Source organism: Staurois parvus, unplaced genomic scaffold (genome assembly GCF_062004578.1).
Source record: "Staurois parvus isolate SC_StPar_1 unplaced genomic scaffold, SC_StPar_1.0 ptg000913l, whole genome shotgun sequence".
NCBI classification, from domain to species: Eukaryota; Metazoa; Chordata; class Amphibia; order Anura; family Ranidae; genus Staurois; species Staurois parvus.
This window is the reverse complement of record NW_028318709.1, coordinates 884671-908045: the sequence shown is the minus strand read 5'-3', so window position 1 is coordinate 908045 and position 23375 is coordinate 884671. Positions and strand designations below refer to the sequence as shown.

Sequence of the window (23375 nt, the reverse complement as noted above, 5' to 3'; positions counted from 1 at the left end):
CAATGAGGAGGGAGTTACAATAGTCAAGTCGAGAGATAACCAGGGAGTGAATGAGTTACTTAACGGTTTCAATAGTTAAAAAGGGACGTATTCTGGAGATGTTGCGGAGGTGAAGTCTACAAGATTTGGACAGTGATTGGATTTGGGGCTGAAAGGACAGATGAGAGACTAGGATTACACCTAGTACCCTGGCATGAGGTGAGATACTGATGGTTGTATTATTGATCTTGATGGAGAAGGAGGGGGCACGGCTGGAGGAAATACTAAGAGCTCAGTTTTGGAAAGATTGAGTTTGAGGAAGTGGAGTGACATCCATGCCGATATGTTGATGGAGAAGGAGGGGGCACGGCTGGAGGAAATACTAAGAGCTCAGTTTTGGAAAGATTGAGTTTGAGGAAGTGGAGTGACATCCATGCCGATATGTCACTTAGTAGGTTAGTAATGGGAGAGGAGACTGAAGGGGTGAGGTGAGGAGGAGACTGAAGGGGTGAGGTGAGGGGTAGACAGATAGATTTGTGTGTCATCAGCATAGAGATGGTACTTGAAGCCGTGGGAGTTTATAAAGTGACCAAGGGAGGAGGTGTAGATGGAGAAGAGAAGGGGTCTGAGGACAGAAACTTGAGGGACCCCTACAGAAAGAGGGAGTGAAGAGGAGGAGAAAGAGTTATAGGTAACGCTGAAGGAGCGCTGCGATAGGTAGGAGGAGAACCAGGGGAGAGCAGAGTCTTGGAGGCCAAAAGAGTGGAGTTTGTTGAGGAGGAGGGGATGGTCAACAGTATCAAAAGCCACAGAGAGGTCAAGCAGTAAGAGTACGGAGTAGTGGCCATTGGATTTAGCAGTTAGTAAATCATTAGTGAGTTTTAGTAGGGCAGTTTCAGTGGAGTGTTGTGAGCGAAAGCTAGATTGTACGGGGTCAAGAAGGTTATTGTCATTGACCCATTTGAAAAAAAAACAAACAGTTACATCTGCATGCTTTTTATTGATTTTCAGCTCAGTTTTTAATAGGAAAATAAGGGATGTTAATCATGAGCCGGTTATGACTGGTGGGGTGGAGTTTGTGGGGGTAAAGGAGTTCTGCTTTCAGAGGACAAGAATTATTTTATTTTATTTATTTCAGGTACTTATATAGCACCATCAATTTACGCAGCGCTTTACATATATATTGTACATTCACATCAGTCCCTAACCCTCAAGGGGTGTACAATCTAAGGTCCCTAACTCACAGTCATACATACACATACTAGGGACAATTTAGACAGAGCCAATTAACCTACCAAGGATTTGTCATGGACAGGACATATGGGCAAGGCCCACCAAAGACTGTACTTCTTAAGGAAGCATTTGCAGGCAGGTTTATGGAGCGCATCTTTCTCAGCTTCTATAAAGCGACATAGTTGCTCAGTTGATAACAATGAATAAATACACCGTTACATCTAGTTCAACCTTGGTGTGAGTCTATCCTTTCCCATATCCCTGTACATTGTGTTCACTAAGAAACACGTCAAAACATTTTTGGAACCTATCTACACTCCTTGCTGACCCCACCAACTCCACATTCTTACTGCTCAAACAGTAAAGTACCCCTTACGCTGTTTATGATTGAACCGCTTTTCATCCAGTCTCATTATGCGGCAGCGTGTCTCCTTTAGGATTTAAAGGTTAAATCATTTCCTACAAATGTTAGACTCCCTATTTAAACATTTGTTCATTGTGATCAGATTCCTTCTTAAGCATCTCCTCTCGAGGGAGAATAAGTTTAATGTTTGTAGTTGTTCTTCTTAACTGAGGTGCTCCATCCCCCATAACTGAGGTGCTCCATCCCCCATAACTGAGGTGCTCCATCCCCCATAACTGAGGTCCTCTATCCCCCGTAACTGAGGTGCTCCATCCCTCATAACTGAGGTGCTCCATTCTCCATAACTGAGGGCCACCATCCCCCATAACTGAGGTGCTCCATCCCCCATAACTGAGGTGCTCCATCCCCCATAACTGAGGTCCTCCATCCCCCATAACTGAGGTGCTCCATCCCCCATAACTGAGGTCCTCCATCCCCTATAACTGAGGTGCTCCATCCCCCATAACTGAGGTGCTCCATCCCCATAACTGTGGTCCTCCATCCCCCATAACTGAGGTCCTCCATCCTCCATAACTGAGGTCCTCCATCCTCCATAACTGAGGTCCTCCATCCCCCATAACTGAGGTCCTCCATCCCCCAAAACTGAGATGCTCCATCCCCCATAACTGAAGTCCTCCATCCCCATAAATATGGTCCTCTATCTCCTACAACTGAGGCTTTCCATCTTCCATAACTGAGGTCTTTCTTCCTCCATAACTGAGGTCCTCCATCCCCCATAACTGAGGTGCTCCATCCCCCATAACTGAGGTCCTCCATCCCCTATAACTGAGGTGCTCCATCCCCCATAACTGAGGTGCTCCATCCCCATAACTGTGGTCCTCCATCCCCCATAACTGAGGTCCTCCATCCTCCATAACTGAGGTCCTCCATCCTCCATAACTGAGGTCCTCCATCCCCCATAACTGAAGTCCTCCATCCCCATAAATATGGTCCTCTATCTCCTACAACTGAGGCTTTCCATCTTCCATAACTGAGGTCTTTCTTCCTCCATAACTGAGGTCCTCCATCCCCCATAACTGAGGTCCTATATCCCCCATAACTAAGATGCTCCATCCCCCATAACTGAAGTCCTCCATCCCCCATAAATATGGTCCTCTATCTCCTACAACTGAGGCTTTGCATCTTCCATAACTGAGGTCCTCCATCCCCCATAACTGAGATGCTCCATCCCCCATAACTGAGGTCCTCCATCCTCCATAACTGAGGTCCTCCATCCCCCATAACTGAGGTCCTCCATCCCCCATAACTGAGGTGCTCCATCCCCCATAACTGAGGTGCTCCATCCCCATAACTGTGGTCCTCCGTCCCCCATAACTGAAATGCTCCATCCCCCATAACTGAGGTCCTCCATAACTGAGGTCCTCCATCCCCCATAACTGAGATGCTCCATCCCCCATAACTGAAGTCCTCCATCCCCATAAATATGGTCCTCTATCTCCTACAACTGAGGCTTTCCATCTTCCATAACTGAGGTCTTTCTTCCTCCATAACTGAGGTCCTCCATCCCCCATAACTGAGGTCCTATATCCCCCATAACTGAGATGCTCCATCCCCCATAACTGAAGTCCTCCATCCCCCATAAATATGGTCCTCTATCTCCTACAACTGAGGCTTTGCATCTTCCATAACTGAGGTCCTCCATCCCCCATAACTGAGGTCTTCCATTCCCCATAACTGAGGTCCTCCATCCCCCATAACTGAGGTGCTCCATCCCCCATAACTGAGGTCCTCCATCCCCCATAACTGAGATGCTCCATCCTCCATAACTGAGGTCCTCCATCCTCCATAACTGAGGTCCTCCATCCCCCATAACTGAGATGCTCCATCCCCCATAACTGAAGTCCTCCATCCCCCATAAATGTGGTCCTCTATCTCCTACTACTGAGGCTTTCCACCTTCCATAACTGAGGTCTTTCATCCTCCATAACTGAGATGCTCCATTTCCCATAATTGAGGTCCTCCATCCCCCATAACTGAGGTGCTCCATCCACCATAACTGAGGTCCTCCATCCCCCATAACTGAGATGCTCCATTTCCCATAATTGAGGTCCTCCATCTAACATAACTGAGGTCTTTCATCCACCATAACTGAGGTCCTCCATCCCCCATAACTGAGGGCCTCCAATCCCCCTTAACTGAGCTCTTTCATCCCCCATAAATGAGGTCCTTCATCCTGAATAACAGAGGTCTTCCATCCCCCATAACTGAGGGCATCCATCCTCCATAACTGAGGTCCTTCATCCCCAATAACTGATGTTCTTCATCCCCCATAACTGAGGGCCTCTATCACCTATAATTGAGCTCCTTCATCCTGCATAACTGAGGTCCTCCATCCCCCATAACTTAGGTCCTCCATCTCCCATAACTGAGGGCCTCCATCCCCCATAACTGTGGTCACCCATCTCCCTAACTGAGGTTTTCCACCCCCCATAACTGAGGTCCTCCATCCTCCAGAACTGAGGTCCTTCATCCGCAATAACTGAGGTCCTTCATCCCCTATACTGTAACTGAGGGACTCCATCCTCCATAACTGTGGTCATCCATCTCCCATAACTGAGGCTTTCCACTCCCCATAACTAAGGTCCTCCATCCTCCAACACTGAGCTCCTTCATCCTCATTAACTGAGGTCCTTCATCCCCCATAACTGAGGTCCTTCCTCCTGCTGGTGACCCCTCTAGTTATATAAAGATCTATATAGAGGAATTGGGACCTTCTTCCTCCTGCCTGTGATCCCTCTAGTGATATAAAGATCTATATACGGAAATCGGGACCTCCTTCCTCCTGCCGGAGATCCCCTCTAGTGATATAAAGATCTATGTAGAGAAATCAGGACCTCCTTCCTCCTGCTGGTGACCCCTCTAGTAATATAAAGATCGATATAGAGGAATAGGGACCTCCTTCCTCCTGCCGGTGACCCCTCTAGTGATAAAAAGATCTATATAGAGGAATCAGGACCTCCTTCCTCCTGCCGGTGACTCCTCTAATGATATAAAGATCTATATAGAGGAATCAGGACCTCCTCCCTCCTGCCGATGACCCCTCTAGTGATAGGATCTATATAGGGGAATCAGGACCTCCTTCCTCTTGCCGATGACCCCTCTAGTGATATAAAGATCTATATAGAGGAATCGGGACCTCCTTCCTCCTGCTGGTGACCCCTCTAGTGATATAAAGATCTAAATAGAGGAATCAGGACCTCCTTCCTCCTGCTGGTGACCCCTCTAGTGATATAAAGATCTATATAGAGGAATCAGGACCTCCTTCCTCCTGCCGGTGACCCCTTTAGTGATATAAAGATCTATATAGAGGAATCGGGACCTCCTTCCTCCTGCCGGTGACCCCTCTAGTGATAGGATCTATATAGAGGAATCAGGACCTCCTTCCTCCTGCCGGTGACCCCTCTAGTGATAGGATCTATATAGAGGAATCAGGACCTCCTTCCTCCTGCTGGTGACCCCTCTAGTGATATAAAGATCTATATAGAGGAATCAGGACCTCCTTCCTCCTGCCGGTGACTCCTCTAGTAATAGGATCTATATAGAGGAATCGAGACCTCCTTCCTCCTGCCGGTGACTCCTCTAGTAATAGGATCTATATAGAGGAATCAGGACCTCCTTCCTCCTGCCGGTGACACCTCTAGTTCGCCTGATATGGATTGCTGATTAATTTTTCTGTTATCCCCTTAGAAGGTTTATCCTCTAACCAAGGGTTTATCTTCACCCTATACCAGAGCTGAGAACATCTCATCCCCTCCCAGTCCCTAGCTTCCAGCCCTGTATATTACATCCTGCTGGATCCCCCCCTCTGGATCTCCCTAGATCCATCAGACATGTTCTATATGTGATACATTCTATATTATGTTTATTGCAGGATCACACGATGGAGTCAACATGTCACTCGGACTCTCTCTGGCTGTCCAAGAGAAATCACAGTTGTTGGTACGTGACTTTTGTACGTCTGTATTTCCAGACTTCTCAAAGACTTTGCGGGGTTTCAAGTAATTCACGTAGGGTGAGGCCAGACAAGCGGCGGTCTATGGCGAGGTTTTGTTGGCCGACTATTGCAGTGGGTGTTTCTAGGCTTTCTAGGTCAGCGATGTAGACATGGTGAAACTGCGCCAAGCATCCCTGCGGGGTTCAGGGCCAACACTTACAGTTGGTCAACTTTTACCCATTTTTACCACGACCCACCTTAGCATCACAATACTCCGACTCTTTATGGATTTGAAATTCCGGTCATCTTTGATATTCCAAGCCAGGGAAATGCATAGTTCAGGTCCTCACTGGCCTCACCTTGGGTGGTAAAGATCGGACAGCACATTCTACTTTCCTGTCTATTACAGGTTTGTGGGCCAACTCTTCAGAGAGTCTGCGGAGAAAATCTGTTTGTTAATGGACGGTGCTACCAGCTAGACCTGAGCCAGCCGGGGAACCAGAGAACACTACCAGCTTCTCTACCAGGTAATCCTTGCACGGTGTTATGTTTTTCCCGGGGGCCAGATGTGGTCCTTTGCTTGCCTTTATCTGGCCCTTGGGGCACTATTCCACCAACTAACACCAATGATGGGGCATCATTCCTCCTACTGACACCATCAATGGGGCTCTATTCACCTAATTGATATCAACAACTGAACACTGTTCCTCCCATTAAAATGCCTTGGAACTGATGCCAAGACATTTTCTACTCCCACTGGCCAAAGTCCAGCCCTTCTAAAGCTTGAAAGTCAGTAAACTGACCCCTTGCTTGGAAAGTTTGGAGACCCCTGCTGTATACCATAGATTTATGACAACCCAGTGTAGTATACAGTTGTGTTCAAAATAATAGCAGTCAGACATCGCTAACCGGATCAATCACTGTTTTTGGTAGAAATTACATTTCTACATGGCAAATAATTTCCTAGCAGGTGTAGTAGAGTAATAGAAATCCAACAGACCCAACAGTCATGACATGCATGCTGCTGATTCTGTGTCATTGAATCATTCATTGAGGGGCGTGTTCAATATAATAGCAGTGTGGAGTTCTATTAGTGAGGTCATTCATTCAGGTGGCAATTATTGCCCTTATTTAAGGAAGGAAGGCAGCAAATGTTGGACATGCTGGTTACAGTGCATTTCTCTCTGAAATTCTGAGGACAATGGGTCGTTCCAGACATTGTTCAGAAGAACAGCGCACCTTGATTAAAAAGTTGATTGGAGAGGGGAAAATATATAAAGAAGTGCAGAAAATGATCGGCTGCTCAGCTAAAATGATGGCAAATGCTTTAAAATGGCAACCAAAACCTGAAAGACGTGGAAGAAAGCGAAAAACTACCATTGGAATGGATAGAAGAATAGCCAAAATGGGGCAGACTCAGCCAACAATCAGCTCCAGGAAGATGAAAGAAGGTGTGACGTTCCCTGTGAGGACTGTTACAATTAGAAGACGCCGATGTGAAGCCAAGCTATCTGCAAGAAGTCCCCGCAAAGTCCCACTGTTGGGAAAAAGACGTGTGCTGAAGAGGTTACAATCTGCCAAAGAGCACATTGACCGGCCTAAAGAGAAATGGCGCAACATTTTGTGGACTGATGGAAGTAAGATTGTTCTTTTTGGGTCTAGTGGGCGGAGACAGTTTGTCAGACGACCCGCAAACACTGAATTCAAGCCACAGAACACTGTGAAGACCGTGAAGCATGGTGGTGCAAGCATCATGATATGGGGATGTTTCTCATACTACAGTGTTGGGCCTATTTATCGCATACCAGGGATCATGGATCAGTTTGAATCCATCAGAATACTTGAAGAGGTCATGCTGCCTTATGCTGAAGAGGAAATGCCCTTGAAATGGGTGTTCCAACAAGACAACGACCCCAAACACACCAGTAAACGTGCAACATCTTGGTTCCAGACCAACAAGATGGACGTTATGGAGTGGCCAGCCCAATCCCCGGATCTTCATCCAATAGAAGACTTGTGGGGTGACATCAAAAATGCCGTTTCTGAGGCAAAACCAAGAAATCAAGAAGAACTGTGGAATGTCGTCCAATCATCCTGGGCTGGAATACCTGATCACAGGGGCCAGAAGTTGGGGGACTCCATGCAACACAGATGTACAGCAGTTCTCAGAAACAGTGCGACTACAACCAAATATTCATGAAGTCATTCAAAGGAAAGCAAAATCTTCAAACATTTCTCAGTTTATATAGTGAATATTTGAGTTTGTAAAGAAGAATACAAACACGGCCATTTTATTAAACCGTCTAATATTCACTTTTCTTCCATTTTTTTTAGAGGAACATCACAAATTTGATGTATTTTTCTTCATGTTGTGATTTGGAATAGAATGTGTCGTGTTCCCAATGCATTTGTGTGGATGGAAATAAAAGTATTAGAAGGATTTTCAGCTTTAGTCACTTTTTTTAACACACTGCTATTAATTTGAACACAACTGTACATCAGATATTGTATCTGCTGAGAACTTGAAGACAATGAGTAAGTACAAAGAGATCAGGACAACGATCAGACCCGTCCAATAAAATGTGCCCCATAAACACAATCTCGAGGTCAAGACTCGAATATCCATCCTGGTATCCCTACAGGTCCAGGTAGGGTGGCCACCTCATCCCTTTAAAACCAACACATATTAAATACACGGGTTCTGAGGCTAATGTAATGTGGATAGTTGAGTGTCATGACCGTCTTCATCAGCCACAGAGCCCGTGTCGTTAATATGTGTTTGGGTTTAAAGGGATGAGGTGGCCACCCTAGGTCCAGGGGTCCAGGTTTTCTTCTACAGCTGGTCTCTGGAGCCCTCATTCTCGTTCTTTGTGTCCCTGCAGAGTGTATCCTTTCCAGCCTTGACATCGTCTTCCTGATTGATGGATCCGGCAGTGTTTCTTCCGATGACTTTAAGAAAATGTTAACTTTTGTGTCTACAGTCATGACATCTTTCAGCAAGACGGACACCCAGGTAACCCTCTCTCCATGGTTCAATGGTCAGTTCCATGTCTATAGTAGGTTAGAAGAAAGGAAAAAAATCTTATTTACGTACAACTGACAATGGGCGGGGTTTTCCTCCAGCTCTCTCTGTGATTGTGTATAGTCCTGCCCCTCTGTGATCCCGGGTGGTGGGCGGGGATTTCCTCCAGCTCTCTCTGTGACTGCGTATAGTCCTGCCCCTCTGTGATCCCAGGTGGTGGTCAAGGCTTTCCTCCAGCTCTCTTTGGCTGCGTATAGTCCTGCCCCTCTGTGATCTCGGGTGGTGGGCAAGGCTTTCCTCCAGCTCTCTCTTTGGCTGCGTATAGTCCTGCCCCTCTGTGATCCTGGGTGGTGGGTGGGATTTTCCTCCAACTTTCTCTGTGGATGCGTATAGTCCTGCCCCTCTGTGATCCCGGGTGGTGGGTGGGGCTTTCCTCTAGCTCTCTCTGTGGCTGCTTGTAGTCCTGCCCCTCTGTGATCCAGGGTGGTGGGTGGGATTTTCCTCTAACTTTCTCTGTGGCTGCGTATAGTCCTGCCGCTCTGTGATCCCAGGTGGTGGGTGGGGATTTCCTCTAGCTCTCTCTTTGGCTGCACATAGTTCTGCCCCTCTGTGATCCCCGGTGGTGGGTGGGATTTTCCTCCAACTTTCTCTGTGGATGCGTATAGTCCTGCCCCTCTGTGATCCCGGGTGGTGGGTGGGAGTTTCCTCCAACTTTCTCTGTGGCTGCGTATAGTCCTGCCCCTCTGTGATCCTGGACAGTGGGTGGGGCTTTCCCCCAGCTCTCTCTGTGGCTGCGTATAGTCCTGCCCCTCTGTCATCCCGGGTGGTGGGTGGGATTTTTCTCTAACTTTCTCTTTGGCTGCGTATAGTCCTGCCGCTCTGTGATCCCAGGTGGTGGGTGGGGATTTCCTCTAGCTCTCTCTTTGGCTGCACATAGTTCTGCCCCTCTGTGATCCCCGGTGGTGGGTGGGATTTTCCTCCAACTTTCTCTGTGGATGCGTATAGTCCTGCCCCTCTGTGATCCCTGGTGGTGGGTGGGGCTTTCCTCCAGCTCTCTCTGTGGCTGCGTATAAACCTGCCCCTCTGTGATTCCGGGCTGGGCTTTCCTCCAGCACTCTCTTTGGCTGCTTATAGTCCTGCCCCTCTGTGATCCTGGACAGTGGGTGGGGCTTTCCCCCAGCTCTCTCTGTGGCTGCGTATAGTCCTGCCCCTCTGTGATCCCGGGTGGTGGGTGGGGCTTTCCTCTAGCTCTCTCTGTGGTTGCGTATAGTCCTGCCCCTCTGTGATCCCGGGTGGTGGGTGGGGCTTTCCTCTAGCACTCTCTTTGGCTGCTTATAGTCCTGCCCCTCTGTGATCCTGGACAGTGGGTGGGGCTTTCCCCCAGCTCTCTCTGTGGCTGCATATAGTCCTGCCCCTCTGTGATCCCGGGTGGTGGGTGGGATTTTCCTCTAACTTTCTCTTTGGCTGCGTATAGTCCTGCTGCTCTGTGATCCCAGGTGGTGGGTGGGGATTTCCTCTAGCTCTCTCTTTGGCTGCACATAGTTCTGCCCCTCTGTGATCCCCCGTGGTGGGTGGGGCTTTCCTCTAGCTCTCTCTGTGGTTGCGTATAGTCCTGCCCCTCTGTGATCCCGGTGCTGGGCGGGGTTTTCCTCCAGCTTTCTCTTTGACTGCGTATAGTCCTGCCCCTCTGTGGTCCTGGGTGGTTGGCTGGACTTTCCTCCAGCTCTGTTTGTGACTGCATATAGTCCTGCCCCTCTGTGATCCCGGGTGGTGGGCGGGACTTTCCTCCAGCTCTCTCTTTGGCTGCATATAGTCCTGTCCCTCTGTGATCCCAGGTGGTGGGCAGGACTTTTCTCCAGCTCTCTCTGTGGCTGCATATAGTCCTGCCCCTCTGTGATCCCGGGTGGTGGGCGGGACTTTCCTCGAGCTCTCTCTATGACTGCATATAGTCCTGTCCGTCTGTGTTCCCAGGTGGTGGGCGGGACTTTCCTCCAGCTCTCTCTGTGGCTGCATATAGTCCTAGAGATCTGCAGTGACTAGTAGACTAGACTCTGCTGCCAGATCGAGCAGCGCTGTACACCAGGGGTACACATAAACCAATGTCATATCTATAATCGATTTTAATACATTGAGGTGAAAAGTAATTATTTGCTGATAATTCTGCCATCATCAGTGTCTCCTCTATATTGTAATACAGCGTGGAATGATTTCGTTACATTTCCGTCTCCTCCATCTTTCCCCTCCCCAGTTTGCCCTCATGCAGTATGCCAGCACATTTAAGATACACTTCGACTTCAATCGATTTTCTTCAGTAAGGGACCCGAACGTTCTGACCTCAGGGATCAAAAAATTGAATGGGTTGACCTATACCGCAACGGCTATCCACAAAGTAACGTAAGTATCCCATCCGATACCACGGCCAGAACAGCAACAATCGGGAGTAATAATACACCACGTGGGAGTTCGATGCTCGGATGGCAATACAGAGTTTGCAGATTGTACAGGTGAGGGAGCAGATTGCTGAGTTGGCAGATGCTACAGGAATATGGCTCCCGAAAGTATCAGCACATTCACACTGAGGGCCACAAGTCACAACAGGTGGAGAGAGAGTGTGACGATGACGCTCGTTTTTTGGTTGCATCCCGTCTGAAGGATGTACAGGCCGACATACATAGGATACGTGTACCCAGCACTCCACCCAGGACACCTTGGCCTCCAGTCTTTGTTTTTTTCCATCGTCCTTTTATCTACTAGATGTCCATTCAGGGTATCTCCACCTCACTTCGGGACTTGCTGAGATGATATGGATTGGTGGACTGCTCCCTACCCCACATTCCCCTGTCTATATTTCTCTCATGATTTTTCTCATCGACTTTTGTCCTCCACTAGGACATCAGGATGTGTTCTCCACTCTGCCTTCTCTCCCTGGGACGGCCATGTCTAGTATTTCAGCCCCTGAAATGAACAGGTATTTTAAGGGTTTTAGATGGGACCCATTTTTTTTGTACGCAACGCCGAGGTGCACCATTGTTAGGTGAGGAAGATATAAAATGTAACACGAGGACCAAAAAACATAATTCCTCAGAAAGGGAGTCCAAAAAGAAAGACAGAAAGGTGTAGAACTCCCCCTCACCATCTCCCTGAGTTATGTCATTGTCCTCCTCTATCTCTTTTGCCATACAGTGGTTCCCCCAACCCTGACCACCGGCGGACACTGAGTGGACCATCAGAAGAACCTGTACACGAGGGTGGCCATATGTACTCTACCTGAGTTATGTCATTGTTCTCCTCCATCTCTTGCCATGGTTCCCCCAACCCTGACCACGTCTTCATCCTCATAGTCATCCCCACCGGCAGACACTAAGTGGACCATCAGACTAAGAACCTGTACACGAGGGTGGCCATATGTACTCTACCTGAGTTATGTCATTGTTCTCCTCCATCTCTTGCCATGGTTCCCCCAACCCTGACCACGTCTTCATCCTCATAGTCATCCCCACCGGCAGACACTAAGTGGACCATCAGACTAAGAACCTGTACACGAGGGTGGCCATATGTACTCTACCTGAGTTATGTCATTGTTCTCCTCCATCTCTTGCCATGGTTCCCCCAACCCTGACCACACCTTCATCCTCATAGTCATCCCCACCGGCAGACACTAAGTGGACCATCAGACTAAGAACCTGTACACGAGGGTGGCCATATGTACTCTACCTGAGTTATGTCATTGTTCTCCTCCATCTCTTGCCATGGTTCCCCCAACCCTGACCACGTCTTCATCCTCATAGTCATCCCCACCGGCAGACACTAAGTGGACCATCAGACTAAGAACCTGTACACGAGGGTGGCCATATGTACTCTACCTGAGTTATGTCATTGTTCTCCTCCATCTCTTGCCATGGTTCCCCCAACCCTGACCACACCTTCATCCTCATAGTCATCCCCACCGGCAGACACTGAGTGGACCATCACAAGAAGAACCTGTACATGAGGGTGGCCATATGTACTCAACATGTATCCAATCAGCTTCTACCTTCAGCTTGATCAGTGAAGCTTTGGATATAAATCCTGGAAGCTGATTGGTTTCTATGCAGAACTGCACCAGATTTTTGCACCCTCCAGTTTTAGTAAATAACCCCCCAATGAGTCTATGAGCCAACTCACTGAGCAACATACATCTTCTCTCAGCTAGACACGTGCACAACGAAGACATTTGTTTTGCTTCGCTTCCTTAATCAGTTAATTTTGTCTCGTTAAATTCGTTTTCAGAATTTGTTTCGTTTCATTTATTCATTTTCGTATTCGATTAAAATTTTCCAAATTCTATCAAATTGAAATAAATTCGACCGAATTTGGAAAAATTCAAATTGGCATTCGCATGCACATTTATTCTACTTGAAATGTGAATTTCGGAAGACAATTCTATTTAACTCTATTCTATTGTTTTTTTTTCTATTTTATCATATTTTATTCTGGTCTATTCTTTAATTTTCTATTCTACTCTTATCTATTCTAGTCTTTTATTTTTTATTCTATATTTTTTTTATTTTCTATTCTACTCTATTCTTGTATTTTCTATTCTTTTCTATTCTGTTCTTCTCTTCTCTATTCTAATCTTTTCTATTCTTTTATTTTCTATTCTACTCTATTCTTTCATTTTCAATTCTATTCTTTTCTATTCTAATCTATTCTATTCTTTTATTTTCTATTCTATATTTTTTATTTTCTATTCTTCTCTATTCTTTTATTTTCTATTCTATCCTAATCTATTCTATTCTTTTATTTTCTATTCTATTTTACTCTAATCTATTCTATCTTAATTTGAATTTATTCTATATAAAATTTGAATTTCGGAGGATGTTTATATTTTTTCTAATTTAATCATTTCTATTCTATTCTTTTTTTCTATTTTATTATATTCTAATCTTTTATTTTCTATTCTATTCTAATCTACTCTATTCAAAATTTTATTTATTCTATTCAAAATTTGAATTTCGAAAGATCTATATTCTTTCCATTTTATTTTATTGTATTCTGTTCTTTTCTATTCTACTCTTTTATTTTCTGTTCTATTTTATTCTAGTCTTTTCTTTTCTATTATTTTCTATTCCTTTATTTTCTATTCTATTGTATCCTATGTTTTTACTTTATTTTCTGTTCTGCTTTACTCTAGTCTATTTTTTCTGTTCTATTCTTTTGTATTCTATTCCATTATTTTTTATTCTATTTTATTCAGTTTTGTTTTACTCTATGTTTTTCTATTCTAGTCTTTTTTGTTCCGTTTTATTCTATTCTTTTCTATTCTAATCTGTTCTATTCTAATTTGAATTTATTCTATTTGAAATTTGAATTTTGTACATATAATCTTTCTAATTTAATCATTTCTATTCTATTGTTTTTTTTTTCTATTCTATTCTTTTCTATGTTATTCTATTAGTTTATTTTCTATTCTATTCTAATCTATTCTATTCAAATTTGAATTTATTCTAAGAAGGTTCTATTCTATTGTTTTTTTCTTTTCTATTCTAATCTTTTATTATCTATTCTATTTTATTCTATTGTTTTATTTTCTATTCTTTTCTGTTATATTCCTTTATTTTCTATTCAATTCTTTTATTATTTTATTCTGCTCGGTTTTACTCTTTTCTATTTTTTTATATTCTATTCCTTTATCTTCTATTCTATTCTTTTATTTTCTATTCTGTTCTGTTTTACTATATTCTTTACTATTCTATTCCTTGCTTTCTGTTCTTTTCCTTTATTTTCTCTTTTTTATTTTATCCTTTTCTTTTGTTTTCTATTCTGTTCTGTTCCAGTCTATTTTTTTTCTATTTTATTCTATTCCTTTATATTCTATTCTATTTTGTTCTATTCTCATTTTCAAATTCGATTTCTTTTTCGAATGTGATTCGCATTTTGGATGAAATTTAATTTCGTTATCTCCGATTTATCTAAATTCATTACTATAGTAATTCAGGATTTCAGATATATCCGAATCTTCGAATAACGAAAAATTCATCCAAATTTAAATTTAGGAACAAAATGATCCCCCCGTGTGCTATTACCATACAAGCTCATCCTGTTATATTTCCCTCCTCAGGACGCAGCTCTTTGTCCCCAGCAGAGGGGCCCGAGATGACGCTATGAAAGTCCTCATTGTGATAACTGATGGACGGACAGCTGGAGACATCAGAAAACTTAAAGATTCAGCCAAAAAGGCAAAAGAAAAAGGCATAGTGTGCTTCGCCATTGGGGTAAGTGTCCCAGGAACTTCCAGACGTTCCACATGTGTCACACCTATAGGATAACGGTTGTAGTAGGGTGACCTTCCCATGGATGGTCATCACCACCTAATTCAAATGTAGGGTTGGTGCTACACTGGGTTGGTGGGATGGTTGGTGGCACACTGGGTTGGCGGGATGGTTGGTGGTACACTGGGTTGGTTGGTGGTACACTGGGTTGGTTGGTGGGTGGGTGGGTTGGTTGTTGGTACACTGGGTTGGTGGGTTGGTTGGTGGTACACTGGGTTGGTTGGTGGGTGGGTGGGTGGGTTGGTTGGTAATACACTGGGTTGGTGGGTTGGTTGGTGGTACACTGGGTTGGTGGGATGGTTGGTGCTACACTGGGTTGGTGGGTTGGTTGGTGCTACACTGGGTTGGTTGGTTGGTGGGTGGGTGGGTTGGTTGGTGGTACACTGGGTTGGTGGGATGGTTAATGCTACATTGGGTTGGTGGATTGGTTGGTGGTACACTGGATTGGTTGGTGGGATGGTTGGTGCTACACTGGGTCATAGGATGGCTACTTATATCTTTGGAGTGTTTTATGAGATGTTACTACTAGAGTTATGAGTTTAACCCCCTCTGGACCAGCGACACACCCGTATATGGTTATACCGGGGTGATGCCTGCAGCTGCTGTTTTTTTTACAGCCGGTGGTCGACTCTCAAACTTTGACCCAGATTCACACCAACCGTTCTCAGACTCCTCAGGCCGGTCAGATCTGTTCATCCGTGGCCTCAAATATGCTGCCAGTTCGGTCAAGAGCTCCGGGATAATATTTCGTGTTCCCCCCTCCCCCCCCGCAGGTTGGGAACGCCTTCGGAAATAAAGCGGCCTACAAAGAATTACAAACCATCGCGTCGTCCGATGACCGCATCTTTAGAGTCACCGACTTTACAGCCCTCTCTGAGCTCCAGGAGGTCCTGCAGGAGAAGATCTTTACCATCGAAGGTGCCGTCACCCAGGTTTTGGGGTTTTTTTTCTTGGTCTGTCGTACATGGAGATGTTTACTAGAACACGTCCCAAAGTATTGGCCCCGCCCTCCCAATCATGTGATTCAGGTGTTCCAATCCCCTCCCAATCATGTGATTCAGGTGTTCCAATCCCCTCCATATCATGTGATTCAGGTGTTCCAATCCCCTCCCAATCATGTGATTCAGGTGTTCCAATCCCCTCCCAATCATGTGATTCAGGTGTTCCAATCCCCTTTCCGATCATGTAATTCAGGTGTTCCAATCCCCTCCCAATCATGTGATTCCAGTGTTCCAATCCCCTCCCAATCATGTGATTCAGGTGTTCCAATCCCCTTCCAACCATGTGATTCAGGTGTTCCAATCCCCTCCCAATCATGTGATTCAGGTGTTCCAATCCCCTTTCCAATCATGTGATTCAGGTGTTCCAATCCCCTCCCAATCATGTGATTCAGGTGTTCCAATCCCCTCCATATCATGTGATTCAGGTGTTCCTATCCCCTCCATATCATGTGATTCAGGTGTTCCAATCCCCTCCCAGTCATGTGATTCAGGTGCTCCAATCCCATTCTAATCATGGGATTCAGGTGTTCCAATCCCCTCCCAACCATGTGATTCAGGTGTTCCAATTCCTTCCCAATCATGTGATTCAGGTGTTCCAATCTCCTCCAAATCATGTGATTCTGGTGTTCCAATCCCCTCCCAATCATGTGATTCAGGTGTTTCAATCCCCTCCCAACCATGTGATTCAGGTGTTCCAATCCCCTCCATATCATGTGATTCAGGTGTTCCAATCCCTTCCCAACCATGTGATTCAGGTGTTCCAATCCCCTCCCAATCATGTGATTCCGGTGTTCCAATCCCCTCCCAATCATGTGATTCAGGTGTTCCAATCCCCTCCCAATCATGTAATTTAGGTGTTCCAATCCCCTCCCAATCATGTGATTCAGGTGTTCTAATCCCCTCCATATCATGTGATTCAGCTGTTCCAATCCCCTCCATATCATGTGATTCAGGTTTTCCAATCCCCTCCATGGACACAGGTGTATACAATCAAGCTCCTAGGCATGCAGACTGCTTCTACAAACATTGGTGAAAGAATAGGTCGCTCTCAGGAGCTCAGTGACTCCAAGCGTGGTCCCATGATAGGTGGTCACCTGTGCAATAAGTCCATCCGGGATATTTCCTGGCTACTAAATATTCCACGCTCAACTGTTAGTGGGATTATAACAAAGTGGAAGCGACTGGGAACAACAGCCACTCAGCCACCAAGTGGTAGGCCACGTCACATGACAGGGCGGGGTCAGCGCATGCATGCCTAATGGCCGCAGCCCCACAGGGTCTGGGGTAATCCTGGGGAGAGAGAACCCACCTCTCCGGTGAGAGAGAACCCACCTCTCCAGTGAGAGAGAACCCAACTCCCCAGTGAGAGAGAACCCACCTCTCCAGTGCTTCATACTATTTATTTCCTTTCCAACCCCTACTTGGATATTCCTTTTCCAGGGGCGGACTGACAACTCATGGGGCCCCCGGGCAATAGGGGATCATGGGGCCCCTGTGTCCTTGCCTACACTCAAAAAAGCCTATAAAAAGGTACCAGGGGCATTTCATGGGGCTTCCTACTGACCCCGGGCCCTCGGGCAGTGCCTGAGTGCTCGAATGGTCAGCCCGCCCCTGCTTGGAGCACGATGAATATTCAGGCTGCTCATTTGGACCTCCTTCTCTAAGTTCTGGAAACGTCTTCCAAAGGAAGGGGCAAGCAATCAAACTCCCAGCCTTTGAAACCCTGAACAGACCAGGACAAAGGAACACTGCTCTCTTGATTACACCTAGTATCACGTACCTGGTGATGGAGGCCAATGGAGAGAGGGCTTCCCTTGCGGCTAAGTTCCGGATACCCCTGAGAGTGGGACAGTGGAAGTCAGGCCCAAAGTTGCATAGGTCGCCTGTAGGAGTGCTGGTTGGTGGTCCACTCAGAAGCACAGCTGGTACACAGAGATAGGTCTGCAGACAGGAGGCGCCTGTGCGTGGTATGCAAGCCCTTCCGGGATTTAGATGTTCACTGGGTAGTCGGTTCAAGCCAAAGTCAGGTGGCAGGTGGGAATCAGAGCAGATATAGTCGAGGTCATTCACAGAGGAGCGAGAGAGAGAGAGAGTATCTGTAAGCCAGGCCGAGGTCAGATCAGGGGTAAAGCAGAGTAGACAGGTCCAGGAGCAAGCCGAGTCGGTAACAGGAAGTCACAGGAACCAGGAACAGGGCACGGGAGCTAAATATCATCCAGCAACTTGAGGAAGTGATGAGCCTCCTTATAAAGGCCGTCTGGCACCAGACTGAGGCTGATGTGTACTTCTGCGGCCATGCGGAGTACTGGCAGAAATGCCAGATCTTCCAGAACTTCTGCCGTGGACAGGACCCTGACACCTAGCATCTTACATTCGGAGGGTGCTAGATCTGTCTTGTGGGTTTTAAGGAGGACCTGTTCTCAGCCAAGGAATTGGTCCTTGGAACCTAATATATGGCTGTTAGGTAGACATCTAGAAGAAAACAGATGACCCTGAGCTGAATGAAGTCCTCCATACTTCTCTGTCACCCATTGCAGTTCTGGTACACAGTTTACTGAAGGTGGTGCCAGGTGAGGACAAAGCTGCCGAGGGACTCCTGTACCTTCCTCCTAAAATGTGACCACTTTCAAAAGGGACTGTATCCTTATCAATGTCTTTCTTCTACAGGAATGCACTCAAAGAATGCAGTCTCCTTCCAGATGGAGATGTCCCAGGAGGGGTTCAGTGCCACCCTAACACAGGTCATTATCATGTATTGTAAGAAGAAGTCATTTTTACTATTCGTAAGGGACTTCACACCTCAAACACGTGGTCTTCTACACATTCCTGGACGTCGATTCTCTGAAGGCATTTCAGCAACTATTGGTTAGGAGAAGAATGGATTTTAAGAAACACACCATGAAAAGATGTGAGCCGTTTATAATTGGAAAAAGCCTAGTGTCTTCAGAGCTTTCTCCTCGGCCTGTTTGGACCCGAACCACCATGATACCTCCGCGGGCCTGGATGATAAGGAGACCTCATTTAGTATTTTGTATTCCATAACTGGATCGATGAGTTACAGAGACTAGAACATAGCGATGGTTAGATGTGTAATAAGCACACTCTGTTGGAGTGGCTCCATCATTCAGAAGTCCATTGGTGGGCTTCATTTAACGGTGGACCTTCTTTAATTATGGACCTAGTTATTGGTGGGCCTTCTTTAATTATGGACCTAGTTATTGGAGAGCCTTCCTTAATTATGGACCTAGTTATTGGAGAGCCTTCCTTAATTATGGACCTAGTTATTGGTGGGCCTTCTTCAATTATGGACCTAGTTATTGGTGGGCCTTCTTTAAATATGGACCTAGTTATTGGTGGGCCTTCTTTAATAGGCAGTTGTCCTTGTTGCCCCTAAAAGCAGAACCACTTAACCCATGTAGGCCTGAATAATATTCTATAACTGGATTAATGGGTTAAAGAGACTCAAACGTACTGATGGATCAATGTGTAATAAGCACATCTTTCAGGTGTCAAAGGTAGGCCTTCTATAATGGAGAACCTATTTAGTGGTGATCATCCTTTCTCCATGGGTTTCCTATAATGGAGAGCCTTTTTTTTAGTGGTGATCGTCCTTTAACCGTGGGCCTCCTATAATGGAGAGCCTTTTTTAGTGGTGATCATCCTTGAACCATGGGCCTCCTATAACGGAGAGCCTTTTTTAGTGGTGATTGTCATTTAACCATGGACCTCCTATATTGGTGGGCCTTTTATAATAAGTTGTCCATGTCGGACTTTTATTAAATCAGCTTTGGTTCCAGCTCTGGAGGTGGTGCGTGTTTGGTTCTCTGTCCTGCAGACCATCGATCAGTTAACTTTGTCTTCTCCTCCTCCTCAGGATGGGCCCATCCTCGGGGCAGTAGGTGCCTATGGTTGGTCAGGAGGGATATTAGTTTACAGCGCCGGGCAGCAGAATGTTACCTGGATAAACTCTACCAAGGATCAGACGGACATGAAGGACTCTTACATGGGTGAGAAGGCAGATTATCTCCTGCAGCAGTTTTTTTTTCATTTGCATTAATACTGTATAAAACAAGGTCTTCTCTGTCAGTGATGGTGATGCCCTCATAATGATCCAGTAGGTACAGTGCCTTGAAAAATTCTTCTTCCCCCTTGAAATGTTCCCCATGTTGGCATGTGACAACCAGAACCATCAATGTATTTTATTTGGATTTTATTTGATAGACCGACACAAAGTGGCACATAATTGTGACATGGAAGGAAAATGAGAAATGGTTTTCAACATTTGTGACCAATATATCTGTAAAAAGTATGGCGGCATTTGTATTCAGCCCCCTTTACTCTGATACCCCAAACTAAAATCTAGTGGAACCAATTGCCTTCAGAAGTCACCTAATTAGTAAATAGAGTCCCCCTGTGTGTCATGTGATCGCAGTATAAATCCAGCTGTTCTGTGAAGCCCTCAGAGGTTTGTTAGAGAACATTAGTGAACAAACTGCATCATGAAGGCCAAGGAACACACCAGACGGGTCAGGGATAAAGTTGTGGAGAAGCTTAAAGCAGGGTTAGGTTATAAAAAAATCTCCCAAGCTTTGAGCATCTCACGGAGCACTGTTCAATCCATCATCCAAAAATGGAAGGAGTACGGCACAACTGCCAACCTACCAAGACATGGCCGTCCACCTAAACTGACAGGCTGGGCAAGGAGAGCATTCATCAGAGAAGCAGCCAAGAGGCCCATGGGAACGCTGGAGGAGCTGCAGAGATTTACAGCTCAGGTGGGAGGATCTGTCCACCTGACAACTATTAGTCGTGCACTTCACAAATCTGGCCTCTATGGAAGGGTGACAAGAAGAAAGTCATTGTTGGAGGAAAGCCATAAGAAGTCCCGTTTGCAGTTTGTGGGAAGCCATGTGGGGGACACAGCAAACATGTGGAAGAAGGGGCTCTGTTCAGAGGAGACCAAAATGGAACATTTTGGTCTAAAAGCAAAACTCTGTGTGGCGGAAAACTAACACTGCACATCACCCTGAACACACCATCCCCACCGTGAAACATGGTGGTGGCAGCATCATGTGGTGGGGATGCTTTTCTTCAGCAGGGACAGGGAAGCTGGTCAGAGTTGATGAGAAGATGGATGGAGCCAAACACAGGGCAATCTTAGAAGAAAACCTGTTAGAGTCTTCAAAAGACTTGAGACCGGGGCGGAGGTTCCCCTTCCAGCAGGACAACAACCCGAAACATCCAGCCAGACCTACAATGGAATGGTTCAGATCAAAGCATCTTCATGTGTTAGAATGGCCCATTCACAGTCCAGACCCAAATCCAATGGAGAATCTGTGGCCAGGCCTGAAAATTGCTGTTCCCAGACGCTCTCCATCCAATCTGACAGAGCTTGAGGGATTCTGCAAAGAAGAACGGGCAGAAATGTCCCTCTCTAGATGTGCAAAGAGACATCCCCAAAAAGACTTGCAGCTGGAATTGCAGCCAAAGGGGGTCCTACAAATATGGACTCCGGGGGGGCTGAATACAAATGCCACCACACTTTTCACAGATTTATTGGTCACAGATGTTGGAAACCATTTCTCATTTTCCTTCCACTTCACAATTATGTGCCACTTTGTGTCGGTCCATCACATCCAATCCCGCTAAATACATTGACAGTTCTGATTGTCACATGACAACATGGGGAACATTTCAAGTGGGAGGAAGACTTTATCAAGGCACTGTTTACAGAGCCTGGAACCCACCTCTGGAGTCCCATCACGCATCCCTGTGTAGTAGTGGAAGAACTCATTTTGTGAGGGTGTCTAGCACTTGTTCTGTGTTGAAGCTGCTCCTAGAAAGGCAGGAATAGCAATGTATCGGTCTTATTTTGGTGGTTCCAGAAGTTCCTGAACATGCCACTTTAATCACGCTTCAGTAGTAGCCATGTACACGTGTATTTGTGCATGCATATCATCAGTGAATCTCTATAGGTTACGCTGTACAGAAGGTGACAAAGGACCTCATAGCAGTTGGGGCCCCAAGATACCAACATATCGGGAGGGTCCTGATCTACAAAAGAGACCCCAAAGACAGCCAGTGGAGGCAAATGGCTACAGCCAAAGGAGAGCGGGTAAGTCATGAATTGCTTGGAGAAAAATGGGAATTATGATGGAATTAGGGACCTCATCATGTGGGAATTATGATGGAATTGGGGACCTCATCATGTGGGAATTAGGATGGAAATGGGGACCTCATCATGTGGGAATTATGATGGAATTGGGGGCCTCATCATGTGGGAATTATGATGGAATTGGGGACCTCATCATGTAGGAATAAGGATGGAAATGGGGACCTCATCATGTGGGAATTAGGATGGAAATGGGGACCTCATCATGTGGGAATTATGATGGAATTGGGGACCTCATCATATGGGAATTATGATGGAATTAGGGACCTCATCATATGGGAATTATGATGGAATTGGGGACCTCGTCATATGGGAATTATGATGGAATTGGGGACCTCGTCATATGGGAATTATGATGGAATTGGGGACCTCGTCATGTGGGAATTATGATGGAATTGGGGACCTCGTCATATGGGAATTATGATGGAATTGGGGACCTCGTCATGTGGGAATTATGATGGAATTGGGGACCTCGTCATGTGGGAATTATGATGGAATTAGGGACCTCATCATATGGGAATTATGATGGAATTGGGACCTCGTCATATGGGAATTATGATGGAATTGGGGACCTCGTCATTTGGGAATTATGATGGAATTGGGGACCTCGTCATGTGGGAATTATGATGGAATTGGGGACCTCATCATGTGGGAATTAGGATGGAAATGGGGACCTCATCATGTGGGAATTAGGATGGAAATGGGGACCTCAACATATGGGAATTATAATGGAATTGGGGACCTCATCATATGGGAATTATGATGGAATTGGGGACCCCGTCATATGGGATTTATGATGGAATTGGGCACCTCGTCATATGGGAATAATGATGGAAGTGGAAACCTCATAATATGGGAATTATGATGGAATTGGGGACCTCTTCATGTGGGAATTAGAATGGAAATGGGGACCTCATCATATGGGAATTATGATGGAATTGGGCACCTCGTCATATGGGAATTATGATGGAATTGGGGACTTCGTCATATGGGAATTATGATGGAATTGGGCACCTCGTCATATGGGAATTATGATGGAATTGGGGACTTCGTCATATGGGAATTATGATGGAATTGGGGACCTCGTTATGTGGGAATTAGAATGGAAATGGGGACCTCATCATATGGGAATTATGATGGAATTGGGGACCTCGTCATATGGGAATTATGATGGAATTGGGGACCTCGTCATATGGGAATTATGATGGAATTGGGGACCTCATCATATGGGAATTATGATGGAACCGATTCAGTTATCCCTCAGCCATTTCTAATGCAAAGATTTGTGAAGCCATGGAC

The 23375-nt window shown here is 45.8% G+C and overlaps 1 protein-coding gene across 1 annotated transcript in view; it reads left to right on the top strand.

The window, feature by feature from the left end:
• LOC149442106 (integrin alpha-X-like) overlaps window positions 1-23375 on the top strand; it is an 85458-nt gene that overhangs the window by 10598 nt on the left and 51485 nt on the right. Inside the window, exons 4-12 of the mRNA XM_089656528.1 lie at window positions 5508-5575; window positions 5980-6097; window positions 8453-8583; window positions 10841-10986; window positions 14693-14846; window positions 15677-15821; window positions 18572-18645; window positions 19779-19911; window positions 21880-22019. Of these exons, the coding sequence (XP_089512654.1) occupies window positions 5508-5575; window positions 5980-6097; window positions 8453-8583; window positions 10841-10986; window positions 14693-14846; window positions 15677-15821; window positions 18572-18645; window positions 19779-19911; window positions 21880-22019 (1109 nt within the window). The remainder of the gene's footprint in view (window positions 1-5507; window positions 5576-5979; window positions 6098-8452; window positions 8584-10840; window positions 10987-14692; window positions 14847-15676; window positions 15822-18571; window positions 18646-19778; window positions 19912-21879; window positions 22020-23375) is intronic.